The sequence below is a fragment of the Motacilla alba genome, chromosome Z, assembly GCF_015832195.1.
Source record: "Motacilla alba alba isolate MOTALB_02 chromosome Z, Motacilla_alba_V1.0_pri, whole genome shotgun sequence".
Lineage (NCBI taxonomy): Eukaryota > Metazoa > Chordata > Aves > Passeriformes > Motacillidae > Motacilla > Motacilla alba.
This window is the reverse complement of record NC_052046.1, coordinates 21,384,674-21,410,256: the sequence shown is the minus strand read 5'-3', so window position 1 is coordinate 21,410,256 and position 25,583 is coordinate 21,384,674. Positions and strand designations below refer to the sequence as shown.

Genomic DNA, 25,583 nt, shown 5'->3' with positions numbered 1-25,583 from the left:
AAAAACAAGAGGACAGAAATGGCAGAGAAGAGCAAATAGATGGAAGGAATGTGTGCTAATGCCAGGTTGGCTGCTGCCTTGACTCAGTGAGCAAAGACTCGTTAAAGACGACAGAGAGGCAGAGCTCTTTTATTTGCCCTTATGGAACAGAATGGTACCATGCCAATGCAATATTTTCCTTCTCCAAACCTACAAAAGAAGAGCTCTGTCCTGCTGCCATTTAACCTCCACTTTCCTTTTCAGACTGCCACAGAAGCCACCCACCTTGCTGCCACCCATGCTTTTGGCTGAAGTAACCTACTCAGTTTCTGCAAGCTCCGATCTTTCAGTGAGCCATCAACCCCTCTGCAAAAACTGCATGAGTTGCCTGCCCCTCAACTTACTCCCAGGAGCCATCACCCATCCTCCCATACACAAAGGGTTTGGCAACCAGGTTCTCAGCATGCCTATCCCCATATGAAAACTACAATGACAGAGTGAATTCTGCAAGCCTGAACCTGTGTCAGGACCTCTGCCCCAGCTCTCCACTGCTCTATCCAAAGGACATGCCTGCAAGGAAGGCACTCAACTTAACACAAAGGCTGAAAAGGCAAGTGGAAAACCTCCAGCAAACCAGAGCATGCAAAGGACTGCCTTCAGTCAACAAAACTCCGAAAGACAGTTAGCATGACCTGTAACTCCCCGGGGGAAGGGAGGCAGCAGATAGTAGGGTGGAAGGAAATTAGCAGGATCCAGAAGTTTTAGACAGAGACAGAAATGGTGGTAGGGGCAAGAATGACCATAGCCACAAACATTACGTTCACAAAATATAAAAGACACAGCCAGTACAACCTAACTATAGAGCAGATATACTCCCAGCTATGGCCAACAGAGGCCCTGCTGCCATGCTGACATCTGTCTGCTTTAAAGCTTTCAAGTCTGTCTATGGACACATAAGTGTAGGTAACAAATACACTAATGTCCTTTATGATAAGCAACAGTACAGGTTTAGAATACTGACAGTAATAAAAAATGTTCAAGTCTGTATTTCATAGGAAAGAGTTAGGGGAAAAAATACTTCCCTCCTCCTCTGAGACAAAACAGAAGTGGTTCACTGGGATTTCATGATTGTTATTCATGACATCTGTAGAAAGTCAGCATATACTTTACATAATGGAATGGCAATAATATTGAAAATTTCAAGGGGAAAATCTTTAATGGCAGAATGCCTATCTGAAGATGCAAGGCAGGCAGATCCCTCATGTTCAGCAACTGCCTCTTTTCTTCTGAGGGCAAATATTTAGAATACAGGTGATACTACTGGCACCAGAGGAAAAAAACGTTATTGTCCAGAAAAACCTGAGTTTTCTGGACAATGAAACCTGCTTCTTTTCTTAAGGTAAAAGCAAACATTTATTTGTAGTCAATACCTCACCTTTAACCCATCAAAACCCACTTAACTCCATCAAAAACAAGCACACAAACAAAACAAAGAAACAAAAAAGAAAAAATAAGAAAAAAAAGAAAAAAACCCAAACAAAAAACAACCTCTCATTACAACTCTAAGCACAGCACAGGTTCATCAACCCATCATGTTCTCCACTCAGATCTCCACCAAGACTCCAGTCCTACAGACCCTAAGTAAGTGTGCGTACACTAGGAACTGCACAGCCTCAGGAAGCTCCCTCTGTAGATTAAGAAATTATTCAAAACTTTGTAGCATCAGTGCCAAAATAAAATCAATTCATCAATACAGCATACAGCAGCCTAGATCATGCAATTCATTAGGACATTGCAATCCCTTTTGTGACTAACTTTTTTTTTTTTTAATTTCAGACATTCCTTAACTGAAGAAAACTGAACTTCCTGAAATTAATGACACTGAAGGGAAAAAAACAATGAACAAGAAGCTACCTCAGTATGTCAGGTTTTCAAGGCTCAGTATTAGAAATTCAAGCTGTGCTGACTAGCAGTGATTACCCACATGACGTTCTTCTGCCAGTTTTCTCAATGCGTAAGAACTTTCTCAGGCAGCAAAATAAAACAGGTGGTTATATGGTCATTTGTTCTTTTTGTGTATGTGATACAGTTTTGAGACTTTACTGGAACAAAGTAAAAGATAAGTAATTCTACTCACTGAGAATGCAACTTCTGTTCACAAACAAGAAGACATAGCCAATGCCGATTTAGAAATGCTTATATACATCGATCACATTTGCCAATGCCAGACAACTATTAATCACACAACTATTGCACTAACACACTAAGTTACCCCTAGACCCCACTCTGATGCTCAGACATCAAACTCCCTTGCCTCAGCATCTCACATTTCCAGCCATTAAATTCCCCAAAGCATTTTCTGTACATTCCTGCTCTAAGCTACTTCAGTGTACAAAGAAACACTGCAAACACCACCAACTGCTGCTTCAACAGGTAAAGCAGGATATAAGGGCAGAACCCAGACACAGAGTGAGCAGTTCAGTGAAAAAGACTGTAAGCAGAAGAGGCTGTTAAGGGCTGAGACTGTCACATGGGACAATCAAGAACATTAGGACAGCAAATTTTTCATGCTGCCATTCCATTACTCTTTTGTAATTCATTTTCTCAGGTTGACTAATCAAGTTTTAGCAGTGAGCTGATGACACGTTTACTGCTATTTGTTTGTAGAGATTCAGCTATTTTAGCACCTTGGCACCTGCTTTCCCATCACCAGTAACCCATTAGCCATGAGATCTGGCCCTGAAACCAGGTTGAACCTCATGCACTATAGAATAATTTTTTGCATATATAAAAATATTTTAAACTACCCTACTGCATAATTTTTTTTTTTTTTTTTTTACTTTAGGCAAAGCTTGAGGGCATCCAGATATTTGATTTTCTTTGCTTCCACCAAGAATCATGTGACTCTCCCATCCTGAAATTCTGCAGCATGCCTACGGAACCATAGCTTGACGCTAGAGGCTGATTTTGTTTTGCTTTTTGCTGTTGCTTAAGTTTGATCACCATTTTATAAAGAACTACATAAGATTAATTTTCATTCTTGAACCTATCCTCTCCTTGTCTAAGAAGCTGAAACAAACTCCAGTAGGGCACAGCACACCCAGCCCACTGTGGAGAAACATGGTACTGAGTCACTTTACATTAGTTGGACACCACAGCAGTCACAGTGCAACAGCAGATTAATGCAATGTTACACCATTAAGCTTTAAAGCACGATCACCTCATTTTCTGAGCACCATTTCTCCAGGTAAGCAGGTTATTTTCAGAATTTTGCTATGTGTGGGGTTTCACCCCCGGATTGGGATGACCCCGAAAGATGGAAAAGTCCCTCTTCCAACCCGTGCCTTCGAAGAAAGACTCAGTAGTCTTCTGCTGTCTGTTCTTTAGGTTATTATTGGTTATCTAAAAGATTCTTCTCCCTGAACTGCTGTGGTCCGTTCAGCAGGTCAGACAAAGGCACACTGCCCTCCCAGGGGGCTGGTGCCATCTTTTATATCATATATTACATACTACATGTTTATACTTTTTCCCCAATGCCTACTATCTATATTGAATGGTGACTTTCTACTCTAGACCAATCTGTGAGTGCCAACGTCACCAAAGACATGGAGGCTAGGAAGGAGAAAGAAGGAGGACAGGGCACACCCAAATCCCTCCATCTTAGAACCCCTGACCCCCACGTACAAAACTTGGACCCCTGCGTACAAGGCTTAAAACCCCCCTGTACAGCACTCAAAAATCCTACCCTTCACTTCGTGACTACTTCTACTACAATACCTAAACTTTTGTGACTTCTTGTTCTTCCTGCAAAGTTGGTAAACTGTTCCATGGGTCAGATTCAAAGCCACAGTGGTCTCTGGCTGCATGCCAGGGTCTCAGATGCTTTTGACCTGCGTCTGGAACATCCGAGAATGTCTGTGGGACATTCTGAGTTCTGACAGCTATGTATCTGAATAGTTTTTAAATACACAAAAAAAGTCATCACCATCACTATCTGACTTTTTTTTTGCATGTGTAGATAAAGGCTGTGTACATGTACACACACAAAAATAGGTGAGCAAAAATTTACCAGTAAAAAGGTAGTATAAAGCTTTAAAATACCCTCAACATAGCATACATAATTTTTCACTGAAAACAGACATTAAAACAGATCATTCTTTTTTCTAACCCGTGACCTGACAAATAATAAAAGAGGACATAAGTGGATAAAATCCATAGATATACTAGTAAAATCTGAGTCCAGAGACAACTGCAGATATACATAATAATATTAATATTGGTGTAAACGAAGCAGGGATGCAAATTTCTGTGTGCAAACACAAAAACCCCCAAAACAGAACAATGATAAACAGAATGGCCTGTACTGTTAGCCAAGGACACAGCTAACAGTGATAAAATACCAAGGGATATGTTGTTTACAACTAAATCAGGCCTGTGCTCTCCACAGCATAAAGGACTTGTTTGCAGAAGACCATACACTGACAACAGGAAGGTGCCAACAAGGCTACCCTGCATGCTGAATGAGCCACAACTCTCTCTGTTAGACCGCCACAACTTTAAAAGAAGGAAACACGGACAATGGGCAGCAGACTCCCACACAATTTATGGAGGCTGAAGCAAGCAAGATAGTGAGGGGAAAGGGTCATGTTATAGTAACTATTGGCTCCTAAATTATATTACAAAAGACATAACCAAGTTTTCAGTGTCAATCATAAGGAATCCAAAAGATGCAGGGGAAAAGAAATTCCACTCAGTGACAGCAGTAGAAAACCCTTGAAAGCTGAGGACAGAAACAATGCTAGTAACGACACTAAAGAATATGCAACTTGAGAATCAGCCACAGGCTATGGAGAATATCTACTGGAGCACAATCCATCCATACTAGAATGGAGAAATTCATTACCTGGCAACAATAATTAATCTACTCCATTCTCCAAATTTAAAATAACAGGTCACTTATTTCACTTTATGTCAACATAGCTAATTTTTTATTATGTAGATGTCTATGTGCACACAGAAACTGTCAAACAAATTCCAGTTTTGTCCACCTACATGACAAAAGCCTCAAAGCTATTTTTCTTTTATTTTTCCACATTACTAATCATTCCCACTTTTTCCCTATAGGTAATCAACAGTCCATATTTTTCATTGGTAAAAAAACTTTCTTTCAAAATTGTTGTCATGTTTCTTAACACTTACTTAATCAAGCACCTAAGCAAGAAGTGGTTTTAACTACTGTTTCTCTTGAATTCTTGGCTGGCCACAATCTTATACTCCTATTATCAAAGGGTATCAACTGTTTCATTGAAATGCATAAATTAACTTCATGAAAATTCTGTGACCAACTCTGACATTTGTGCAAGCAGATTTTGTAATTGCTGATACTGAGCTTGAGTCCATATTTTACAATTACAGAAATTAGCTTCAGAACTGTAAGGAGGAGGACAGATGCAGCAAAAATAAATACACCATAGGAATATATCTCCAAATCTAACAGAAACTGAAAAATTAAACAAAAGAAGACAGAAAGAGAACAGATTTAGTCAGGAAAATTAAGGAATTTTGCTTCTAGAGCATGTGCTTTAAACACTGAGGCTCTAACGAAAGGAGAAACTGCCTCTATTTACTCACTTCTTCTCATATATTGCTGTTTCTGAAGGCTCCTCTCCACCTCAGAGAAGCCTGTTGTAAATTTTCTTTTAGGAGAAGGACATTATAAACCAGAACGTACCTACTCAAAGCTGAGTGCAATTTTTTTTGCCACAACCTTTGAGTTCATGCCTTCTGTCTATAAAAAGTTTTAATTTTTCTGAACACCGCCAGTATGTAAGGAAATGAATCAGGATAAGGACACTCACATCTTAAAGTCAGAGATGGAAACTCACCTGCTTAACACACCCTGAGAGACCATCTGTGGCTACCTACTTCTGCTAGACACACTATGAACGTCTAATGAATAGGGATGTGTAAATGCTGTCAGGCATTCCCTGGTTCATAAGAGGATCTGTGTGCTTCAGAAACAGCAACACTTAATTCTGATCAAATTAAATCTGTATTTCTGAGTCTGGCTTAACATTAAGCACAAGTATCCTCCTTGATATTACAGAATCACTGGAATAAGAGTCTTACTAGAAGGGACACACAATGATCATCATGTCAACTCTTAAGTGAACAGCCCATACAGGGATCAAACCCACAACCTTGGTGTTATTAGCACCATGATCTAACCAACTGAGCTAGGGTTAGGGTTGCCAAGATATAAATAGCCCATCCCCATTGTAGCAGTGTGCAAAAATATACTCCTATTCAGTTTTCCAATGGATTTGCAAAACGGGATACTAACAGCCATGCAGGTTTACAATCAGGCTAAGCTTATAGGAAGTCTTTTTGTTGCTGGAGTCAGCCTGAGAGAAAGCTCCCATCTATTCATCCTGCTTCCAAGCCATTGCACCGTGCTGCCAGAAAGAAGCATTCATGGAGTTGAGCAATTTAACATGCTGAAGAAACTGCATGAAGCTAGTTGCAACCTGGATCAATTCTGCCTTGAATTTCTCTGTGTCCAGAGAAAGAGTTGAGCCAACACAGCCAGGGGGTGCTCCAAGCATGGAGAAGCTCACTTCTCAGCCAACCACAACACTTTATCTCAGTTTATGCCAACTATGCTAAGATTGCTCACCTCTGAAATAGCTCTCCCTGTCCTGTTTAAAGCTGTGTCCTTGGCATGACATTGGGCCTGAAGCACCAAAAGACAGTGTGAGATGTCCTTGCCTGGAACTGTTCAGGACCTCTAGATGTCTACGCAAACAAAAACATGGGACTTTTCACATTTTAAAATTCAATCCTCATGTCAACATTTATATAATATACAGATACAGCAGTCAACATAGCCCATGTACATTACCCCACAGCTACTGCTAACCTCAGCAGTGTGAGCCCTTTTAATTAAGCACTGTTAAAGTAATTTTAAAATACCATTGTTTGGGTTGGCATGGCCAAGTTTCAGTAGCAAGGGAGCTAGAAGGTGGCTACTGGAAGAAGCTGCTAGAAGCTTTTTCCATGTCTGGCAAATCCAATGCCAGGTGACTCCAAGACGGACCTGTTGCTCAACAAGGCTGGGCCAATGAAATTATGCGAACAGCTCTGTGGTAACAGATTTAAGAAGGAAAAAAAAAGTTATTTAGCAGGTGTAATTGCAGCCAGAGAAGAGCAGAGCGACAATATGTAGCCGCAGCTCACTTCATAGAGAGCAGGCAGGCACAACTTCCCAAGGATATTTCCTGGGAATCACAGTAAGGAACCTCAGAGAAAGAGAAAGCAATTCTTATCTCTGGTCTTTGCTCCTGTTGTTTTTGCACATGTACAATGTGTTAGGAAGACTGTTTACCTGAAGGGTTTGGTAATTGGATTCTGGTGGTGGTTGTTCATATTAATTAACCAATCACTCGAAGCTGTGTCCTGACTGTCTGGAGACAGCCATGAGTTTTTCTTTAGTATGTATCTTTTGTATAGTATAGTATCTCTTTAATATAGTATAGTATAATGTAATATAACATAGTTTAATAAAGCAACTCTTCAGCATTCTGAACCAATGGAATCAGATGCCAATCATTCCCACATGTTTGGGTTGCCCTGTTTACAATAATAATATGTGACAGAAACAGCCCTGCTGACACCAAGGTTGCTGAAGGAGAGACAGGAGGTGCTCCAGACACCAGAGCTCAGGTTCCTCTGCAGCCCGTGGTGAGACCATGGTGAGGCAGCTGTGGCCCTGATGCTCATGGAGATCCCAGAAGATGCAGGGATCCACCTGCAGCCCCTGCAGGAGAGCCAGGCCAGAGCAGGTAGATGCCTGAGACGAGGCTGTGAACCCGTGGGAGGCCTGGGCTGGAGCAGGGTCTGGTAGGAGTTGTGACCCTGTGGGGGACCCACACTGGAGCAAGCTGCGCCTGAAGGATGGCACCTTGTGGAAAGAGACCCACACCGGAGCAGTTCATGCAGAACTGTTGCTTATGGGATGAACTCACACTGAAGAAGTTCATGGAGAACTGTCTCCCATGGAGGAGACCCCAGGCTAGAGCAGGGGAAGAACTCCTTTCCCTGAGCAGCAGCAGAAACAATGTGATGAACTGACTGTAACTGCCATTCACTGTCTCTGTGCCACTGAGAGGGGAAAGGTAGAGCTTGAGTAGGATGGAGTGGTGTGAAAAGGTGCTCTTAGCATTTATTTTACTTCTCATTATTCTGGTTCTTTTAGTAATAAATTCAGTCAATATTCCCAATTCAAGTCTGTTTGGCCTATGACAGTATTTGGTGAGTGATCTCTCCCCGTCCTTACCTTACCTTACATGTGAACTCTTCATTGCATTTTCTCGCTTCTGTCCAGTTGCAGAGGGGAAAGACAGAGCTTTCGTGGCTGCCAGGCACCCAGGCCAGGGTCAACCCACTACAACCATCTGCAGAAACCTAAGCACTTCAATGACTGGATATGATTATGCAGACAAGATGCTATTCTCTACTACACTTTAATAAAGCCTCAGAAACATCACAGAAAGGGCACTAGTATCTCAGGGATCAGCTAAACCAGTATGCAAGTGAATGCAACTCAGGTGATTGAGATGCAGTCATTTCTCAGATTTGGAGTAAACTAACTAATGACATTCAATGTCAAACATCCTAGCAAGAGTAAGCAAGGTCAAGTTCCAAGAGCCACTTTTTGCTCTGGCTGAAGTGAACAGCAGTTTAGCCATTAACAGAGGCAGTCTTGTACCCACACAAGTTTCAGGTTAACATAAAGCACGAAGGACACCAAAAGAATGCATCAAAAATCATTTTATTTAACTGTTTTTCTCTCTGTCACTGAAATATTTAAATAATTAAATACTTGATAGCAAATTAGTTTTCTATTTTCTTGACTTTTCTTACATAACAGGTTTACTTACTGTGTACCGTAAGACTTCTCATGCGTCCAAACCTAAAACAAGAGTCTTTTCCAACACAGCAGATATCCTATTAAGTACAGACTTCTGGTATGCTCTTTGAGTCAGAACAACAAAGCACTTCACTGCACTTTCCCAGCAGTTACAGTTTCGGTTATTCACATATCTCACCTATTATCACTAAAACCTACACAGCACTATCAAGTTGAAACCAAGTAACCAGCCTCTTGTGCAAGGGCACAGGGTTTTACTCAAAATTGTCACCAATAATCTACAGATCCTCTTACAGTATTATTTTTGAAAGAAAGCAGTAAGTGAACAGAGTTCACTTCTTTGTGATGTTCTTATCCCAATACTTTCTCAACAAGTTACTAATACAGAATAAGAAAGTAGACAGAAGCAAATAAAAAACACAAGCTTTAAAAACAAACAGCTCAAAACCACTGGAGAGTCAAAGCCAAGGTATAGAAATCTAAGCAAAGCACAATTGAACTCAGCATCTGAGTACATATTATTATAATTAAGTAACAACTAATACAAGAATATATAGTCTTTACTTCCATAATCAAAATAGTAGCTTAACAATCCTATACATTTAGCAGAACTCAACTACTCTTTTTTCCTACCTTCTCATCCAGGACTGTTCACGGAGTTCCATAAGCATGACAAGTTTCTGTTATATCACTCACAAAGAAAGCATGTCTCTTCCTTGATTTTTAACAAGAAAAATCTTTAATAGAAAGCAAAATTCTGAACTTAAAAACTTTGCATCCCTTTGGAAATCCCTCACAACAGCTTCTCTAAAAGATCAGCATAAAAATGGTGACTGCAAAATACGCAGGTTTTCACTTACAATTTTCATTTCTTTATATGTATTCTCAGGAAGAACAACTGCCACACTTAATTCCATTCTAACTGCCCTGAAAAGAAAACTAGTATCTACTCTAAAACTGTCAGAAATACCTTCTAGAGTCTAAGCAGCACAACAGCGAAAAGCTCCATATACTTACAAACTTCCTCTTCTTGGAAGGCTCAACTCTTTCTGCAACAGAAAAAAGTTACAGTGTATTAGCAATAAAATACTTTAATTTGAGTTGGTCTTTTTGAGACCACAATCCTCTCATCCCATCAGCAGCAGAGAGACAAAAGTGGTATATGGGGACAGTAAAAGATGTTACATGTATCACTTTTCTTTCTTATTTGAAATATTAACATTAGCATTTGGAAAAGTCTGTATCTTTTTGTAGCAGCAATATTAAAGTATTTCAAGCAATAGATAGATCTTATGGAAAAGCCTTACAGTCAGCTATGATGCACTAGCAACACTATTAAAATTAGCAAGAGTCACTGACAAAGATAAACTAAGTTCTTTCCAATACTCATACTGGAAAAATATCATTAAAAACTCATATTTTGTTGTTATTAACAACAAAAGTTGTTAACAAAAGGATCACAAGCTGAACAGGTGATCATTGCCACCAAGCTTTCTACACTATATTCTTAAACCTAAGAAAGATTGGGTACACAATAGTTTGGTCCACAATAAATAATTACAATTTATTACAATCTTCTGTGAAGTACTAGCATAACAACAGAAACACCACTGTTAAACTTTTCTACAGCTTTTGCTGAGAACAGTTAAATAGTCAATCAAACTGCAGTTTAACAGTCAAACAACTTTTTACAGGACTGACAAGATAGCCTGCTATTCAAATGGAAATTGCAAAACAAACATTTTTCGGTTATTTTAGTGTAAAAGAAAGCCACAAGATCCATCAAGTTTTGCCCATCAGAAACAAGCAAAATATATATACTACAAGTATATATTATCATCTGTTGCATAAATCCCAAAATAGCTGAGGCTGGAAGGCATCTCTGGAGATCCTCTGGTCCAACTTACTCACAGCAGACGCAATTGCAACAAATTATTCACAACTACACCCAGCAGGATTTTGAACATCAGTTTGAACATTTTGCAAAGATGGACACCCACAACCTCTCCAGGCAATCTGCTCCATTGTTCAATTACCCTCATTTCTTTTCATTTCTCACATGAACCTGAATGCTATGTTAGTTAAGCATTATCTTTGCAATCATGCCCAGCAGAGAGAATCAACTGCATTCAAATAAAAGGACAACTTGTCTGACCTAGAGGACACACAGTCAAGATACATTTGAAGTTGAAGAGCATTATCCTTGTTGAAAGATAAGGTTGAATGTGCGTGTCCTGGGGTAACTTTATGATGCTGAATTGTATCCCACTTCATCTGTTAAGCCCAGAAAGAAGTTTTGCACCTTTAAGACTGGTTAGGAGAGCAAAGTGGATGAAGAGAAGTGTGGAGTTTGTTTTCAGACACTGCGCTCACTCCTCCACATCCTGCTCCTGGACTGTGTTGTCTGTACTCACACAGACGGCAGGAGAGAGCTTTCCTTTGCTTTTAGTTAGTTCTTAGCTAGCTGAGGCAGAGAAGTTTCCCGGACTGAGGTTTTTCTTCTTCTTGGAACCATTTAAACCTGCTCTGAACTGAATACCAGAAGAGCACCTGTGGCCCACTGGGCCAGTCTGGGCTGTGGCATTCCAGCGCCAGAGAGACTGATAAGAGACTCAGTGAGCTGAGCTACAGCCCACAAAGGAGACTTTCTGAGTTTGTCATCTCTTCAAATTGGCAAGAGGTTTTATTGTTTAATATTGTTCAATTTTTGTGCTGGTGAATGCTTTTCCTGTTAAATTAACAGGTATTTTTCCACTTCTCTCCAAGGAAATCTTCTTGCTGAACCAGCTGGTAGTGGTGTACCTGCTTAAATCTGCTTTCTAGAGGAACCCCTTTTGGAGGTTTTTGTCCATATTTGCCCTAAACCAGGACAATGAGAATGGTTCAACTTCTGTGGTTTGATAAAGCTATAGGTATTGACCGGAAAACACATATGAGAATACAATCAAATGGACAAAATAGTTCAGCTAGGCACCTTAGATAAAAGGCCATAAGAGAATGAAAAATTATGTATTCTTTAGAGAGTTTTAAATCGTGTGCAGTAAATAAAGCCTGGGCTGCTAACTGAATGATAAGGACTAAAATATCAAGTAGCAGCTCAATTCCTGAGTACCACCCATCCTGTTCACTGAATCAGGAAGGAAAAAATAGTGTGAAACAATGCAATTAGACATCGTAATGCAAAGGCATAGGAGAGCAGGATTAGGGTTCTTAGCAACAAATTCTCATACTTCCTAGGAAGTTCCAGCAACTGTTCAGAATTTGCATTTTAGAACAACATCTTTTAGCATAACATGTGCTTACATACAAAAGAACAGTTACACCTGCATACAATATTGCATTATGAAGCTCAGTAATTCCCCTCAATTTAAAATGTCACATTCATCATGAACAAAATGTTACCACAAGTTAGAACCCACGTACTTCCCTTTGTGTTTTTTTTCTTTAATATTTACAATGTCATTGTGTTCTATTTCTAACATGTAACTTTACTTGTAATGGTAGGAACTGTCATACTGTAATAGACAATGCTTGTGGGAAAGCTGCCAAATGGTATGAGAAAGAGTCCTACATGGGTTGAGTTGCAACATGTACTTTAAATTTCTTTCCTATGAATCTGTGTGGGGTTTTTTGTTTGTTTGTTTGTTTTATTCAGTCAGAGTGTTCTGGTTTTAGTTTATCATTATTACAGCAGCGCCAATAAGATACACTGGCTTCTGTAGACACCTGAAGTAACATTAGTCTCTTGGCACATTCTCATGCATACCAGGCTGAAGCACTACTTTTGACAGTCAAATGAAGGTCCAAAAGAATAATGGCTCACTGTTAAAGATGTTAAAAAGTGCCAAGACCACCCCCTGGATAATAGAAAAAATAAAACAAAACCACTTGTACATAATTCACACAAGACAGTTTACAAAATGTTTCATCTCTAAGGCTGGATTTTAAAATTACATATATATAAACAAAAGAAGTACTGAAATAAAACAAATATCCTTTCTGGATAATATTTCTATCCTCATTTTTCCTATCTATTACAACCATGATGTTAAAATGAAAGGTCACTTCTCTACCTCCAAGGAAAAAAAAGTAACCTAAAATGTAGTAAACTGAAGCATGTTTTTCTCTCTCAGATCACACTACATTATTACAGCTCCTACATTATTTTTTTGGTGTTACATAGGACTTTTCCACCCCAAAGATTTTTCCACAGCCTGAAGGAATTAACAGATTATTGGCTGTGTCACTACAGACCTTCCCCCTCCTGAGAAAGCTCACCAACATGATGCTAGCTTTGCAATAGTACACCACAGCTCCACAACTGGCTCCATGCAAAGTAGGTGGGAAAAGCATAAACATGCTCTACATGGGGTTTAGGTCTAGCTTATAGCTTAGATTAGAGAAATCATTTATTTCCTAGGTATTCAAAACACTATTTGTACTAAAAAGTTAAAGACAACTCTTTTACCCTGCCTCTTCCAGCTGTTTTCATCACAGCCACTTTAAAGAGGGACGAATGATACCAAACCAAAAGTCACTCAGTTCTTCAGGCTTGCAACACTCCAGTGCAGATCTCAGTCAAAACCCCAAATGACCTGCACGAACTTCAGTTTTCTGGAACATCAGTGTTTCCTTTCTGAAAGCCTCAGTAGAAGACCCAGAAGACCTGTCTGCCCTAGTTCCACTGCTCAATATCCAATGCATGCAGACTGCTGAAGGTAAAACTTAGCAGGGTCAGGACCTTCAGATCACATACTTAGCAGGCAAGCACCCGGGGCATTAAAAAGAGAAGAAGATGCCTTCACTACAACTCTGCATGGTTCTCAGTCACCAGCTCTGCCCCAGAGGATCCCACTGTGCTATTCTGCCTTTGCCCTACATGGAATCCTCCTCTGGCCAGTTCAAGTTGGGCTGGTTTTAGGGCTGTTTCATTCCACTGCAATAACATAAAGCAGATTTAATGGACCAGAGACTCTAGCCCTTGAGTCCTTGAGTATCTCAAAAAACTATTGTCACAAAATAAAATAAACCTTGCCTCCAGTTTAAGAGATCCGTGCAAGTTGTGCCAAATTGCTGTGACGTAGCATTAAGAACCAGGTATATTGAATGTAATGCAGCTATCAATCAGTTCAAACTCTCTACTCTGTGCATTTTACTGTCAATAACATGTTTTGGCAAGAATAATGCTTTTTTGATTATTTCAGTAATTATTATTCTTCCCCTGGTCCTATACAACTCTAAGATACTTCAGTATGCACAAGTTTAGTATCTTCACTACAGTGCAGATATTCAGCCTTACAAACAGATCACACTGAACACGTAAAACACAGTCAACTTAATTCTGGGTCAAAGCCTTCACCCTACTATCCAGAAATGTGGTTTAGGGGAAAAAAACCCAATGTAAATAGATCTGAACAAATGAGGTGACTTAGAAAACACTAACTTCATCACATTCCTTGTAAAGATTACCAGCAAGTTAGAGAAAATTTAAAATACTGAATTTTGTCCCCTATATGCAAGGAAGAAAAAATGTCATTAACTTATTGCTTGCTAGTGGTTCAATTTTAAACAACCAGCAAAAAGCTGCAACATTCATAAACTACCAAAGACACAGCTCATATAGTTAATACAAGGTTGATTTTGCAATCACAGTACATCTGCTTCATCTTCCAACAACTGCAATCTTCAAATATTCAAGAAGTCTTTCAGAGTTTCAAGTTGCACATGAAAGTAGTCTGGAAAAGTGCACCTTTTCAAAACAAATTTCGGTTATGTGTTCTTCAACTGGTGAGGCGTTAAGTATAATAAGATTAATATGAGGAGTTGGCTCTTTTTTTTAAACACTGTTGCTCTACCCATCCATCATAAATTGTAAATACCTGGCAGCTTTCTGGTAACCTGTGTTAGATCTTAACAGCTTAAAATTGTAACATCATCACTGCATTAGTAACAGCAGGAATGAAAAAAAATCAGCAGTGGCACACAATTCACCTTCTTATCATCATCAATGACAGCTACACTCAGTGCTTTGAGGAACGAATTTGAAGGATTTCTTCCTAAGTAATTACTACGTTTTTGCCGAAGATAAGCTGGGGGATGACAGCAGATCTTGCATTTGGATGTGGCAATAAGAATATAAAACCGTGCAAGTGACAAAGTATTGTTTCGATCAGAGAAAGTTATTACACTGTGCAAGAGCTTTTTACAAGCTAATCTTGACCTCTTTCTAAGATTAAAATATCAAGTCATTGCACTAATCCATTCTAAATACCTTCTAAGCAAGGCAGTGGCAGGTTATGCTTTTTATTTTATTGCTTCCAACTTTGCCAGCACTTGGTTCTTTTGAATCACAGAGCAGTGACATCTGTGTGAAGACAGATCAACCCCAACAAACAACAAGTGGTAGTGTCTCACACCAAATATGCATCTTCTGCTCTATGTTTGTTTCTCTGGCAAAGCTGTCTTTTGTTTCTATGACAATTTAAAGTGTTTCCTGGTTCCAAGAATAGTAAGCCTTTGCCTCAGAAATAGTGTTCTATTAACATCAGGGTGGAATTTTAGGAGTGGCTATTTACCCCAACAATTGCAGCTGAACACAGGATTAACCAATTTTCAAAAAGATGCTGAAAATACATCGAGGTCATTCTTTGTCAGTCAAGGTGTTTCCACTTGGATCTGATTTCTCTCAAAACAGGTGTAACTGTAAAATTGTTCTTCCTTTCAGATGTCCCAAGTGAATTTGTGTTTGCAATACCTCCTTCTCAGCAGTCTGAGTTCTAGACTTGTCTAAGATGCAATTCTAATCCACTTTTCTCAGGATAACTGTACCAATACCTTCTTCACTGGCAATGTAAGTCAAGATCACTATCTTTCCTTTTCCACACTTGCTGCCAAGGAATCTGGCAGTATCCATGCCTTACAGTGAAGTCTGATGTTCTGCCTTTTACCTGAAGGCTTACAGATTATTTCCACTCATTCAGACACATCCACCAGTTTACCAGGGTTTTTGCTTGCTTATTGTGTACTCTCACCAACTGAATCACAGATCATCCCTTCACAAGTATCTCCATGAACAAAAATTGCCACTTCTACACTGGCAAGCTCTGGAAGGTAGTTATCACAACTCAAGGAAGATTCCATTCACAGATGCCTTGTGACAGCAAAACACTCCTTGAGACAAAACACAATGCTTCTTAGTTCTTAATCCTGCATATTCTTAATTGTGCATTTCAAAATTTAGAAATGTTATTCTGCATGATAACTTACTCCCCTCACATCCCCAAATTTAAAGTTGCAAATTAGCAACACCACCACAGATTGTAATGGGAATATACTGTAGAAGTGAAGTGGCACTTAAGCTCCAACTTGGCCAGAAAAAGCCACATTTTATCTAATTCAATATTGTGTGTTCTATGCAATTCATTTTTATCTCCTTAGTTAACTTTCCCTGCTTTTGTTACAGGCACTGCTGACTGTATCCTTCAAAGGAGAAACATATGTTTGTGTCAGTTCTGTGTTCTGAGAAGTGATGTAAAAGCAATATTCAGGTGCTAGGCAAATTATCAATTTAAATGCAAATTAACTTGATCAAAAAGAACGCCAAACTGGCTACATATAAAAACCATATAACAAAAAGAAAGCAATCACTTTATCATGTACAAGAGCAATTTGAAGAATCTATTTTCCTACAGATGAACCGGATACATTAAGATTTATAATAAACTAGACTCAACTAAGTAAACAGCAGTTACATGTGTTTTGCTTTGCATAGTATTCGAGAAATTCTCATATAGCATTAAAAACACTGATCCATATGGAAGATGAAACATTTCAGAAGGATTCCATGAGTTAACAGTAAGGATTTTCCTATGAAATACACTATAGTATGAAGACTCTTCAACTGAGAGATTGGTAATAACATTTAGTAAGCAAAAGAACTTGTTTACCTTGTTAAATATTGTTTAGGGATACAATACAATAACACTCACAACTAAATTTTGAAATAAATTAACAGAAAACAAAGAAAAACAATTATGCCAGATTTTTTGAAGGTTTTTTTTTACAGAAGACAAAAAACTACAACAGTTTCTTCAGAGAAAGTAGCAAGAATCTGAAAAGAGAGTCAGTCACTCAAAGCAGTTTTGACTATCATCTTTAAATGTTAGAAAGAGAACAAATAACCCAACTAACATGGTCAGGGGAAAAAAAAAGAAAGATAGTAAAAAAGTAAGTAAATAAAAAATGCTACAAACAAAACATTTATGGTAATAAAATTCATCAACACAGAAAATGAGGCATGCCTAGTTTACCCCAATGGAGTCCGTAATACTCAATGCTTCAGGGACATACCAAATCATCACCAACCAAAAAAGCCCTACCAAATCAGTAACCTCCTGCCCAAATCAGAAGCAGGAACACATTTAAGAATTATTCAAACTATGCTTAACAAGATTATCTCTGCTGGATCTCATGTTCTCCATGAAAAACAGCAGTGGCAGAACACATCAACACCACTACCTTATGACAACAATACAGCACATCTTATTTAAGAGCAGCTACCATAAATAGTAAAAGGTGAAAAACCCCTTTCAATGAGAAGCACCAGCCTTTCTGAAAAGAGAGTAATTTGAGTGCTGCCAATATTAACTCTGTAAATCTCTGCATTCATTTTCTAGTGGTGTGATTATTCCTCATTTCAAATAATTCACATTAAAACATAGAACAAAAATGTTATTTAAGAGGTTGTTGCCCACTATGTTGCACTTTCAGCTCAATTTAAAAAAATAAATAAATAACCATGTTTCTTTATGAAAAAAGTGTGAAAACTCTGAATGAACTCTCCACCTCCAAGTACACAAAATCATTTCATTTAAAACAGTGTTAGAAAATCTATGCTTCATTCTGACCTGCTGTCCTACAGTTTATTTCACCCCTTGGCAAAGTACATCACCACATGACTAATGGAGAAAATGCATGGACTGCGAAGTGCTTGAAACACCAACACTCAACAGATTCCAGCTGCCAAGTTCACATGAATATTCCCATCAACAGATTTTAAAAGTGTTATCATATATTAAGGGAAAAGGAGATGAAAAAGGAAAAAAAAGTCGCACAAGACATAAATCCCAGCTACTGGTACAAGTGTTCACCTGAACAAATATAAACAATTATACAGATAACCAGAACAGGAAAACCCTAAATGCATGGTTTAACTAAAGCCAGTGATTTCTCTAAGTTCTGTTTGAATCTGTAGGTTCTTTCATCCAACAGAAAGCAGTGCTTTTTGTAAGGGCATACCTACAATGGATTTTGCCTACTATTAAAAAGCAAAAGAAAAAAACACTACTGCAGCACACAGTGGGCCAGCACAAACTTCTTGACAACCTGGTTGCTAAAGAACAATATGCCCACAAGAATATGGATGCCTTCCTTTCCTCAGATGCAAATCATGTTTTGTATTATACAATTCAGAAGCTCCTGATGACTTCTGTTGAAATCAGTAACTAAATGATAAAATGATTAAGCTTGCCTTCAGCATAGGAGACTTGCCTACACTCAGGCTTTGATTGCAACAGTTTTTGTTAGTCATTTTGCACAGGATAGAAGGGGCAAAAAAAGTCAAAATACATTTTTTCTTTCTTCCAGGACTGATTTGCACTACCAAAACACAGGCCTTGCTCTACCTTAGTATGTTCACACTTATCAGCTGGAGGAGACCAAGCCAGAAGAGGAAAGTTCACTGCAACTAAGTTTTAAGCTCAGCAGAATTGAATCATGGAGTTTAGTCAAAGCACTACTGTGCCCACCCTCAGACCTGTAGAGCTGAGCTCTGCAGCTGCTCTTCACACATTAGGGAAATAGTTGGGGAAAACCAGAAATAAAGGGCACAAATTACTCACTTTTTCACCCAGAAAAATCACGTGGAACAGCAATGACAAAACATTACATTTTCACTTTCAAAAGATATCTCTTTTGCAGAAAAAGGATACTTTATATTTGCTCTGCTTATGATACCAGATCTTCTGCCCCTTATGCAATTAAAAGTATCAAAACTAGAGATTTTGCTTAGTGTTGACATTTTAATCAGTTTTTATAAATTCACATTTGATCAGTTCAGTTGATCCCACACAACTTATCAGCAATATACTCCATTGACATGAAATAAAGTTTCAAGTTCTCAAGCAAGGGCTACACTGGAAAAAGTGAGATTGTCTGGAGACCAACTAGGTAAATATTAATCCTGTTTCTGAAAACAGGTTAGGCATAATGCACACTTCATTTTTTCACTTCAAAACTTCAGTCACACATTTCTCCTAACATTTCATTTTTCAGCTTGTTCAGTTTCAGCTGAAGCTTGGTTTCTTACAGAGCTTTAAATGCCCTGGAAATCTGGAGATCCTCTAAATCAGAAAAATCTAAACATAGTTACTCATGGGCCTTTTCTACATGTCCTGCCTTGTCCTGCCTGTTTGCCGCACTTGTTTCTACTGAACTGCAAAAGGCTATTGTCAGTCACTATTCCTCTTCCTGTATGGTAGGCAAGAGCCACCAGCTTGAACTGTTTCACAAATATTCAATTACTAGTCAACACACACTCCAAAACAAGAAAAATTTATTTCAACCACTCCAAAGATAATACAACAAAAATCCCATTAACCATATTGATATTACATTGCTCTCTCTGCTGATGTTATCCAGGTTCTCTAATTAGCTGCAATCTCTATTTTGAGTATCCACCACAGGAAGACAGGAAAAAATGTAATTTGGGAATTTCAATGCTCTTTTTAAATATTAATTTCCCTATCAGAAAGGGAACATAACACAAATCTTATCAGTCTGCTGGTTTTATTTTTATCTGAAAGCATTAAAATGTGTTCAACAACACACATATCTACTGTATCAATCTGTATCAATCTCAGGTCTAAAATCTCTGATGCAGAGAGGAAGCTGATGTCTACCAGCAACTACCTTGAGACACAACCCCAGCTTCATAATACTGACAATTTCACTGGAATAATCATTGATAAAACAATACTAATTACTAGGCTAGTGCTGTACCACTGTGTGTAAGAATTTCTGAACTCTTGACATAAAGCACTGTTACACCGTAGACAGTTTTCAGCTAAAAAACACAGTGGAAAGACAATCCTTCTTCCACAAAAAAAGCAAACAATTAACTGTGATAAATCCTTTTCCACAATTTATATCGTTACCTGGTCCCTCTGTATATGCTAGCAATAAAGTCAGATATATTTTATAGTTTTTATTTGGACTACTAACACTCTAGATCAAATGAGATTAGGACCCTGATAGTCTTTTTGGTTTATTGCCATTTTATACACAGCTTCATTCTCCTCCTTGTCCAATATAGCAAAATTATTGTTTCAAGTGAAACCACAGTAAATCACATCAGCAACTGTATTAAGTTTTGCAAGCATTACATTTCTTAAATTTCCTTTTACCTTTGACTGATAATCCTATTTACACCAGCTTAATAAGGTCTAACAGGATCAGTGAAGGTTACTCGAATTTTTATCTCTGTCAAATATCTTCATCTGCAAGTTTCTATCATGAAATATCTGCTAATTAATGGGAAGAACTTTCCAAAGGCATAGATTTCTTGTGCAACTAGTCTAAAAGACCCTCACAAAATATAAAGATAAAAGAAGAATAGAAGATACACCTTCAGATTTGTATCTATTCAACATGTAACAAAAGCAAAGGAAAGCCAACAACAGTTTTTCTCTGCACTTCCTAGATGGTTTTAAAGGAGACAAGAAGGAGACAAGCCAGTCCTGAAGTATGTCTGCAGGGAATAGTATAAAAAATTCCTCCCAGTTCATATACGGATTTATATGATTAAACTGGCAGGCTAATGTATCAGTTTTTACCTTTTTCTAAAGTCACACCACCAAGATATCTGAGTCAGGGTAGATACACCAGTGTATCTTCCATACTAATTTCATTAGTGAAGATAACAGAATCACAGAATAGTTAGGACTGGATGGCCTCCAGAGATCATCTGGTCCAGTCATCATGTCCAGCTGAGTTTTTAACATCTTCAGGACCTTCCTCAGCAGCCTGTTCCACTGTTCTGCTATCCTCAACATAAAGAAGTCCTGCCTCATGTTGAGGTGAAACTACTTGTGTCATTTCTCCTTGTCACATCACTGGGCACCACTGAAAAGTCTGGCACCATGCTCTTGGCACCCACCTTTCAGATATTTATATGCATTGATGAGATCCCCTCTCAGTCTTCTCTTCTCTAGACTAAACTGGCCCAGCTCTCTCAGTCTCCCCTCGTTAAGAGAGATGCTCCAGACCCCTCATCATCTTTGTGCTCCTTTGCTGGACACTCTCCAGGAGCTCCTTGTCTCTCTGGTACTGAGGAGCCCAGAACTGGACACAGCACTCCAGATGTGGCCTCACCAGGGCCCAGTAGAGGGGGAGGATCAGCTTCCTCCACCTCTTGGCCACACTTCCCAATGCAGCCCAGGATCCCACTGGGCCTCCTGGCCACAAGGGCACACTGCTGGCTCATTGACACCTTCTGATGCACCAAGACTCCCAGGTCCTTCTCCACAGAGCTGCTCTTTAGTGGGGCAGCCCCAGCCTGTGCTGGGACTTGGGGTTATTCCTCCCCAGGTGCAGGACCCTGCACTTGCCCTTGTTGAGCCTCATTAGGGTTCTCTCTGTCCAACTCTCCAGCCCACTGAGGTCCAGCCCAAAGGCAGCAGAGCCTTCAGGTGTATCAGCCACTCCCCAGTTTGGATCATCAGCTAACCTGCTGAGGGTACCTTGGATCCCTTCATCCAGGCCAGTGATAAGCATGTTGGTGAGACTGGAGCCAGTATTGATCCCTGGGGAACACCACTGACTACAGACCTCCAACTGGATTCTGCTGCCCTGATCCTGACCCTCTGAGCTCTGCCATTCAGCCAGTCCTTGGTCCACCCCACTGTCCATTCATCTAAACCACGCTTCCTGTGCTTACCAACAATAAGTAGGTAAAATAATTACATGTATAGTGATGTACCTCAGTGCCCAGGAAGCTTATCAGATTATCTTGAATGTTATCACATGGCACACACAGGACATCCAAGGGATCAGACAGCATATCTTTAGGAAGTGAAGCTCCTGCAAGGCCAACCTGATCTCCTCTCATGAGGTGACCTGCCTGGAGGGTTGACAAAAAGTCTGTGGATGTAGTCTTCCTTCACCAAAGACTTTGGAGCCTACTGTCTCCTGAAGCATTCTGCTGGAGAAGCTGTCAGTCCATGCCTTGAACAAGTGCACTCTTTACTGGGTTAAAAACCAGCTGGGTGGCTGGGCCCAGAGAGTGGTGATGAATGGTGCTGATATCTCAGGGGTCAGAAATAATGCTTCACTCAGAGAGTTACATGAAATAAGAAGCGAATTGTAGAACAGGTTTTGGTTACCCCTGAAACAGGCCTCACAGCCTCACAAGGAAGGACCCTGAACAAAGGACCACCTGGGCTTTGATACCCTGTGCAAGTCTGGGGCCTATCTGCTGAGTCATCAGCTCCTGCTGTTCTCTGTTGTCACCTGGCTGTGCCAGAGCCTCATGCACTTTGTAGTGCAAGGGACTGCTGCCAGGTCACAGCCACTTGCCCTCAGGTTCCAGGGAACTCGAGCTCAATTAGCAGCTGCACCCTGAGACAACAGAGTAAAAGGCAATTTGGCAGGGGGGGATTGTGACCTTAGACTTAGGGATCAAGAAACCCACTGACCCAAAAGAAGGGCAAGACTGAGCATGCAGGCTAATCAGCATGAGAAGCAAGAGAATAATTCAACCAACAGAACTTAGAATACTAATTAACACAAGAAGTAGGTAACTTGTAGCCAACATGCCTCTGTTCATCAAAGTGGATACATAGAGTAAAATTTCAAGATTTGGTGTTAGCTTTGCAGATTTACCACAAAGCTCTCACCTAAGTGCAAATATGAAAGAAACAAATACCTCAACTCCATGTGTGACACTGGCCTACTACACGTCAGCTGACAACAATTTTAGGGACAATGGTGCCACAACCATTGGCAGACAGTCACTAGTGAGGTGCCCGAAGGCTCAGTATTAGATCCAATGCTGTTTAAATCTTTACCAATGATTTGGATGAGGGGACCAAGTGTACTCTCAGTAAGTTTATGGATAAGACTAAGTTAAGTGCGAGTTCTGGTCTGCTGGAGGGCAGGAAGGCTCTGCAGAGGGATCTGGACAGGCTGGATCATGGGCTGAGGTCAGTGGTATGAGGTTCAACAAGGCCAAGTGCTGGGTCCTGCCCTTGGGTCACAACAACCCCAGGCAGTGCCACAGGTTGGGGAAGAGTGTCTGGAAAGCTTTTACCCAGTGGAAAAGGAACTGGGGGTGCTGGTGACAGCAGCTGGACATGAGCCAGGGTGTGCCCAGGTAGTCAAAAAGGCCAATGGCATCCTGGCCTGGATCAGCCACAGTGTGGCCAGCAGGGCCAGGGCAGGAACTGCCACCCTGCACTTGGCACTGGTGAGGCTGCATCTTGAATCCTGTGCTGTTCTGAGTTCCTCAATTCAAGAAAGACATTGAGGTACTGGAGTGTATCCAGGAAAGAGCAACAAAGCTGGTGATGCATCTACAGAGTCCTACGAGGAGCCGCTGAGGGAGCTGGGATTGTTTATCCTGAAGAAAAGGAGGCTCAGGGGTGACTTTATTGCTCTCCACAACTGCCTGACAAGTGGGCACAGCCAAGTGGAGGTCAGCCTCTTCTCCCAGACAACAAGAGACAGGATGAGAGGAAATGGCCTCAAGCTGCACCAGAGAAGGCTCAAGTTGGACACCAGAAAGAAACGGGTTGCTAAGCACTGGAATGGGCTGCCCAGGAAGGTGGTGGAATCACCATCCCTGGAGGTGTTCAATAAATGACCGAAGATAGCACTAGTTGGTCAGCAGGTCAATGATTTGCACTAACAACCTTAAAGGTCTTTTCTAAACGACATGATTCTGTGAATAACATAGTTCTCTCTGGAGAAAAAAAAAAACAAAACTGTCTTTTTGAAGACACAAACCTGATCTCAGTATGGCTGAAATACTTCCCAACTCTGGCATCACCTGACACTTCTTCAACTCCAGTTCTAGGCAGTCATTTCAAAATCTAGATGACAATTTGGTCCCACTTCACCCCTTTTTGTGTGTCCATACTATGCATTCCACACTTAAATGGGGTTGCATGCTGACTAATTTAACCATATTTTAAGACTGACTTTAAATTTCTGTATTTTTTTTGCATACATACTAGCATTTATTCTAGCCAAACTATTTATACTATTTCTGTCACAGCTACTTCTATTTTTAATCAACTGGGAAGCATGCAAGCAACACTGAGATGGAGATCACACATCTGAAATAACAGCTGAAAATATCTAATTATAACTTGGTATTGCCTTGTATAGAACTAAAGTTTTAGTAAGGAGAAAAGGGAGTACTATGGATTTTTTCCCCCAGCTGGATGTAGAATGTTACAAAGCCTATCTAGTGCAATGAATATTACACTACTGACACACTGACTTGGCCAGAAGAATCATTTTATAAGGAAGACCATTTTAACTTGTCAGGGAGGATCCATCCATAATATTAGACTGTAACATATCTTCTATTTCTATTTATACATCTACCAGACTCTCTAACCTTTGGTAAACATAACTATCTAGCAATCAATTGGCCATCAAATCAACCTTCTGTCAGCTGTTGTCACAGAGTAGTGCTAGGGAACAGTGCTTCATTTTCTGCACTCCCCAGCCTACTAGATGATTTCTTTTTAAAATGAGCAGATCCTATATTCTTCTCTTACAATAAGACTCTCTTATTTGTGTTGATTTTATGGTAAAAAGCAGTAAAATTTTAGGAGTGCAGGTTTAAAACATACTTAAGGTGGAGCCTAAAAAGATATAAAATAGCAGCTGATTCATCTAGCTATTTATTATCAATAGCCATACATAAATCATAATTTTTAATGAGACCTATCAACTATTTAATACCTTCAGTCTAGGTTTAACAGGTAGAGACATGGTTCTCAACAGCAAACTATTTCTTTACAATTACAAATCATGAGCCACTAAGACAGAGAAAGCAGTTGTAGAAAAATTTTATCAGTTCCAAAAGTACAATAAATTACTGGTTTAAATTCAGAAATTACTTTATTAGCAAGCAAGTACCAGATTTAAAAAAAAAAAGTTCTGCAGAAATTGTTCAGCTTGTGTGAATTGAGGGAAGACTACTTGGCTGTGTAACTCATACCAGAAGGGTATGAGGGTACTCACACCAGAAGGTTTGTAAAAGCAAACTATCTGTGCTGAAATGTCTTCTCTCTTCACAATCAGTTTGGAGTATATTTAATTCATTCTTCTACAGTGTTTTCTTCCAAGCTAAAATTCTCAGTAACCTTCATAATTGTTAGACAGATGTCCCTAATTTACACCTGCAGCCCAATCTGAATAGAGCTGTATTTATGCACTGAAACACAAAAAAAAGCTTGAAAATTGTCTGAATGCTTTCACTTGTAACTCTTCCTAAATTCCATGCTCCCATATCAAACTGTTTTTTATTCAACTGTTAACTTTCACAGCTTTATAAAAGCATGTTTTATTTTGTCTTTCAGATCTAGAGCACTTTCTTCAACTTCGT

General features: G+C 39.6%; 1 protein-coding gene across 5 annotated transcripts in view; it reads right to left on the bottom strand.

Moving 5' to 3' along the window:
* MAST4 (microtubule associated serine/threonine kinase family member 4) overlaps window positions 1–25,583 on the bottom strand; it is a 292,655-nt gene that overhangs the window by 141,534 nt on the left and 125,538 nt on the right. For all 5 annotated transcript variants that reach the window (XM_038123723.1, XM_038123724.1, XM_038123725.1 and 2 more), the window contains one exon: window positions 9,926–9,957. In XM_038123723.1, coding sequence (XP_037979651.1) covers window positions 9,926–9,957 — 32 coding nt within the window. The remainder of the gene's footprint in view (window positions 1–9,925; window positions 9,958–25,583) is intronic.